This window comes from Rhinopithecus roxellana, chromosome 12 (assembly GCF_007565055.1).
Source record: "Rhinopithecus roxellana isolate Shanxi Qingling chromosome 12, ASM756505v1, whole genome shotgun sequence".
In the NCBI taxonomy this organism is placed as follows: Eukaryota; Metazoa; Chordata; class Mammalia; order Primates; family Cercopithecidae; genus Rhinopithecus; species Rhinopithecus roxellana.
In genome coordinates, this window is record NC_044560.1 from 13,713,657 (window position 1) to 13,718,809 (window position 5,153).

At 48.9% G+C, this 5,153-nt stretch overlaps 1 protein-coding gene across 18 annotated transcripts in view; it reads left to right on the forward strand.

Annotated features, from left to right (window-relative positions):
• Window positions 1–1,733: 1,733 nt before the first annotated feature.
• SRRM1 (serine and arginine repetitive matrix 1) overlaps window positions 1,734–5,153 on the forward strand; it is a 29,711-nt gene continuing 26,291 nt past the window's right edge. For 8 of the 18 annotated variants that reach the window (XM_010355720.2, XM_010355725.2, XM_010355722.2 and 5 more), the window contains exons 1-3: window positions 1,734–1,959; window positions 4,638–4,727; window positions 5,020–5,142. In XM_010355720.2, coding sequence (XP_010354022.1) covers window positions 1,939–1,959; window positions 4,638–4,727; window positions 5,020–5,142 — 234 coding nt within the window. In that variant the 5' untranslated portion in view covers window positions 1,734–1,938. The remainder of the gene's footprint in view (window positions 1,960–4,637; window positions 4,728–5,019; window positions 5,143–5,153) is intronic. The other 10 variants (XM_030942684.1, XM_030942681.1, XM_030942686.1 and 7 more) reach the window with 2 other exon arrangements.

The window sequence follows — 5,153 nt, forward strand, 5'->3', positions numbered from 1 at the left end:
ATTACTGAAGATCGGGAATTCGAGAGCAGCCTGGTCAACATGGAGAAACCCCACCTCTACTAAAAATACAATAATTAGCTGGGCGTGGTGGCGCGCGCATGGATAGACACAGCTACTAGGGAGGCTGAAACAGGAGAATCTCTTGAACCTGGGAGGCAGAGGTTGTAGTGAGTCGAGATCGCGCCACTGCATTTCAGCCTGGGCGACAAAGCGAGACTCGGTCTCAAAAAAAAAAAAAAAAAGGTATCTGGAAGTAGAGCATTCTAGATTACATCAACGAAGAAATAACGTGCATCAGGTAGGATTTTGGCTTTTGTTCTAACAGAAATGAGAGGCTGCTGGAGGGTTTTGAGAAAAGGGTCTGATTAAGGTTTTCTAACATAACTACCCTGCTGGCTACATTTAGAATAGATGCTGAATGGCAAGGGTGGAAGCAGGAAGACCAGTAAGGGGGTCAGCGTAGTTCAGGGAAGAGACGATGGTGCCTGGAACCACGATGACAGCAGGGAGGGTTTCTTGATGGTTTGAAAGCCGAGGTAAAGGAAAGGAGTCAAGAGTAACACAGGCTTGCGTCCTACACCAAAGGAAAGACACTGCGGTCTGCGGGAGCCAGGGAAGACCCTGGCAAGGGCAGGTCGTTTGTTTGTGGTTTTGGTGGAGGGCGAAGGAATCAGGATTTCAGCTTGGGCACGTGGGACGGTCAGGAGAGAAGTCTGAGCTGGAGATGCAAGGATGTCGCCAGCACACAGCTTGGTGTCTCCCGTCACGAGAGCAAACACATACATACTTTCAGGTGGGCTAAGTGCCGTGGGAAAAAAAGAGAAAAGGAAGGCGTGAGTGTGTATGGGGGCGGGAACGATACAAAAGATGGCCGGAGGAGGCCTTTCTGAAAGGGACGCCTGCTTTCCCTCCAAGGAAGAGAAGCGAGAAGGGCGAGAAGCGCTTGCGGAAAAGCTGGCAGAGTGGGGCCGGGCGCGGTGGTTCAGGCCTCAAGTCCCTGCACTTTGGGAGGCCAGGAGTTCGAGACCAACCTGGGCAACAGAGACCCCCGTCTCTGCTTTATTAGATAAAATAATTTTCAAAACAATAAGAAAACCTAGCAGTGCACATCCAACCCGAGGCCCTCGCAGCCAGAGCAGAGGCACCAGGGCGGCCAGGCGAGGCGCTGCGAGGAAGCTGGTGCTTCTCGGAGTCCGAGACCCGGGCCGGGGAGAGCCCCAGGCAGAGCCCGAGGACCACGGCTCTCTCGCGGACGTCCTGCCCCGCGGCGTGGTTACGGGGCCGCCGAAACCTAAACTCATCTACTGGACACTTCCAGCTTCCTCCCAAGGCCGAGCAAGCTGGGCTACAAGGCAGATTTCATGTCTGCTGCCAAGCTCGACCGCTTTACAGCCAATCCTCTCTCGTCTAGTAAACACGTAAAATCCACACAATCACAACTTTCACAACGAAAGGGAGGGCGCAAGCCTCTCGTCGGCACACGGGCCGCCTAGCCCGCGTCACTCTGAGGTAACAGCCTTTCTCTTCAATCGCTGCATGGAACTCCAGGATGCCAGGCCTCTCCCACTACGGGTCGAAGGATGGCTCACGTCACATTGCGCGAACAAGGATGGTCACGCGCCACAAAAGGATTTGCAGGGCGGGGCGACTCGACGGCCCTCCCTTTTGCTCCCATTGGCTGCAGTCGTCAGGTTCGCCTCCTCCACTGCCTACCGGGGAGCCTAGGGCCTGACAGAAGCCCGCCCCCTGGCGCTCGTGCGCACGCGTGGCGGGCTCTCGGCGCACTGAGCAGGCGCGGCCTCGTGTCGGCCGGAGGGGGCGGGTGCAACGGCGCGCGCTGCGTTCCGGCGCTCGGCTTTCCCTCCGACGGTCCCGCCCTCCGTCGCGGCGGCGCGGTGTATCCTGGGATAGGGAGCGATCTCCGAGCGAGGCGGCAAGATGGACGCGGGATTTTTCCGCGTAAGTAAAGGCGCCGGGCGCTGGGGTGAGGCCAGGGGCTTCTCGGTAAGGCCTGGTAGGAGCCCTTAGCTTGGGACAGGGTGGCCAACGAGGGGAGGCTTCAGAGATCCCAAGGATTCCTCCCAGTGCCGGCGCACCGCCCCCCCCCCCCGCCGCGCTGCGGCGGAGACCGGTGCGCCCCTGCGCAGTCTCCTCCTCCGGAATGGTCCCCTTTACGCGGCGGCGACGGTGGCCGGAAAATGGCGGCGGGAATGGGCCGGGATGGTACTTCGCTGCCCGCCTGCCTGGCGGGGCCTGCAGGCCAAGCGCCGTGCGTGCCGCCGGGTCCTGGGGCCTAGCGGAGCCGGAGGAGGAAGTCCCGAGTGGGAGGCCAAAGGGAAGCCCTGAGGTCACTGGCGGCAGCAGGGCTGGGAGAATATGGTTTGGGGGTACATCTTGGGAGAGCAACTTAGGAGAAGGAGGACAGGAAGCAGCATTCAGCAGCTTTTTTTGAAAAAGCGCCCCCGCGCCGCTCCCCAACGTTCTCCCTCCAGGTCCTAAGCCTTCGTGGATGGGCCAGGTCAGGGTTCGCGGGAGCTCCCGCCCAATTTGATACCCTTCAGGGAGGGGGACGTAGATAACTTGTTGGGACAATGTGAATTTAAGGTTCTGTGAGGGTAGAGGGTGCAACGAAAACTATGCGCGGATATGGAGGCAGGTTATGGAGTGATTCAACTCCTTCCCGCCCTCCACATCGCTCACCACCCGCCACCGTCGTGTTTTTACTCTTGGAGTCTGCTGGCTAAAGGTGACTCTTAACTAGGCTCTGCCAACGTCGTCTGCTCATCGCCTGCAGGCAGGGAAGTTACTCCGTCGTAGTTGGTTCTCGGGGCCCACACATTATCAGGGTCGTGCTGGAGCCTGTGTGTCCCACATTCCCCTCCTGTAGGAAATGAGCACTAGGTCAAGATCTAGAAGGGACACGGGACTAGAGTTGAGCACCATTGGTCTCTCCGGGCTTGCAACCTGTTAATGCAGAATGAAACCATATAGAAACTGGTTGGTCTAAGCCAATATCTCCGTTTTCTGAAATACACGTTAGCTCTTTCTTCTCTTTAGAGCATGTAATTTGCAGTTTGTGTGTTTTCAAAGGAAAAATTGGAAGAGGGGAAGGCCAGAACTTTAGTAAAAATAACTCTGGACACTGCGAATTGAACATTGAAATCCTTCTTTAATTGGCTTTAAATATGCCAACGAGTTTTTCGTCATGGTAGAATATTATCCCCCAAGCATTTGTTCATGGTAGAATATTATCCCCCAAGCATGGTAGAATATTGTCCCCCAAGAACCAACTGTTCTTAGGCAAACAGTAAGATATTTATTTTGGAATGATAGTTTCAGATTAGCGTATCGAATTTGCAAACTGCTTATGAACTGTCCATTTTGTAATTTCCATTAAAGTATTTTGTAGTAAATATTCAGTATTTTCTGCAGTGCAAGAAGTAGTATTTTGAGACAAATGAAAGTCTGTTCCGACTTTCGTCAAATATTTTCTGTAGAAAGGAGTTCCAGTAAATAAAAGAGTAAGGTGATTGATGAGCAAATTTTAACATGAAGTTTGCTTGTGGTATTGTTAAAGGTCTGGGAGAGGGGCGAGTTTTTAATACACTGCCTATAATTCCTTAAATACAAGAGTTAACTGGATTTAAGATCCAAGTTAAAACATTTTTAGGGTCATTATCTAGTACCCTGCCAACCAGATAAACTAACTATTTCAGTTAGGATAGAAGTTACATCTTCCATTCAATGAACTTTCACATGCCAGATACTTTACATATGTTATTTCTGGTATGTACACAGCAACCCTGCAAAGTAGTAGATTTCCATACCTCTATTTTAGCAGGGAAGGAAACATCCTCAGAGAGGCTGGGTAACTTGGTTTAAGATCTTACGGCTAAGTAGTGGCAGAGTTTTTACCTTCTCAAACAAAAATTTTTTTGATCGCTTTCCAAGGGACTGTGGCCAACTCAGTGAACCAATAAGTACATTTCAGATGGCACAGCCAGTTATTTCCGTGTTTAATTGGGCCAGTAGGAGTGATAAAATTAAAAGAGTAATTAGTGATCACTTGATGATCTAAGGTAGTATTTGTAAGCTTTCATTTTTCCAGGTTCTTTGCTGAAATTGAATTTATTTAGGTAACCCTATCTTTTTCACTCATTCCAAGTTCCTAAAAGTTGCAGAAGACTAACACAACACAGTTCTGGGGTGTTCTTTTTTCCTTTCACCCTATTTCTATGCATTGCCACAGTACGGCAAGCATGCAGCTGGCTTTCAAAAAAGAATGAAATTTCAAATACCTCAGTGTGTTCTCATTTAAACAGAAAAGCCCTACATATCTATTAGCATAGGAAAAAGTGTGAAAGGATACAAATCAAATCTAACATTGGATATGAGGAGGTGTTTGTTGGCTCTATGCTGTATATTGCCGTTTTAGGTTTGACTTATGATGAACATATACTTTAAAAATCCAGTCAAGTTTTCAAAGTGTCAGCTGCATTGGGGAAAGGGTATGCTATGAAAACTGGTTTTGTATTGTGTTTACTTGGTTACCCTATTTTGGCTATAAAGGTCATCGGTGATAAAAAGTAAGGATTTAACTTTGAACCCTTAATTAAGATGTGGTTCTCTTCCTGCAGGGAACAAGTGCAGAACAGGATAATCGGTTCAGCAACAAACAGAAGAAACTACTGAAGCAGCTGAAATTTGCAGAATGCCTAGAAAAAAAGGTATTCTTTTGAATGAGACTGTTGTGCATCTTTATAGCACACTTAAACTTGACTGGTGTTCTGGGGTTGTTTTGTAGATACATTGTAACTTGAATGCCAGGAAAATCATAATTGAACATTAACCACCTTTTAGCCACCACACAGGGCACAACCACATAAGAATTAGCAGATTGTACTATGCCAAACAAAAAAACTAAACTAAAAGGAACTTTGGTAGACAGAACTCTTAACTTGAGCATTTTTTTTTAGGATTGTGAAGTTGTACTTAATAATTGTTTCTATGTTTCATCAGGTGGACATGAGCAAAGTAAATTTGGAGGTTATAAAGCCTTGGATAACAAAAAGAGTAACGGAAATCCTTGGGTTTGAAGATGATGTTGTCATTGAGTTTATATTCAACCAGCTGGAAGTGAAGGTACTAATATA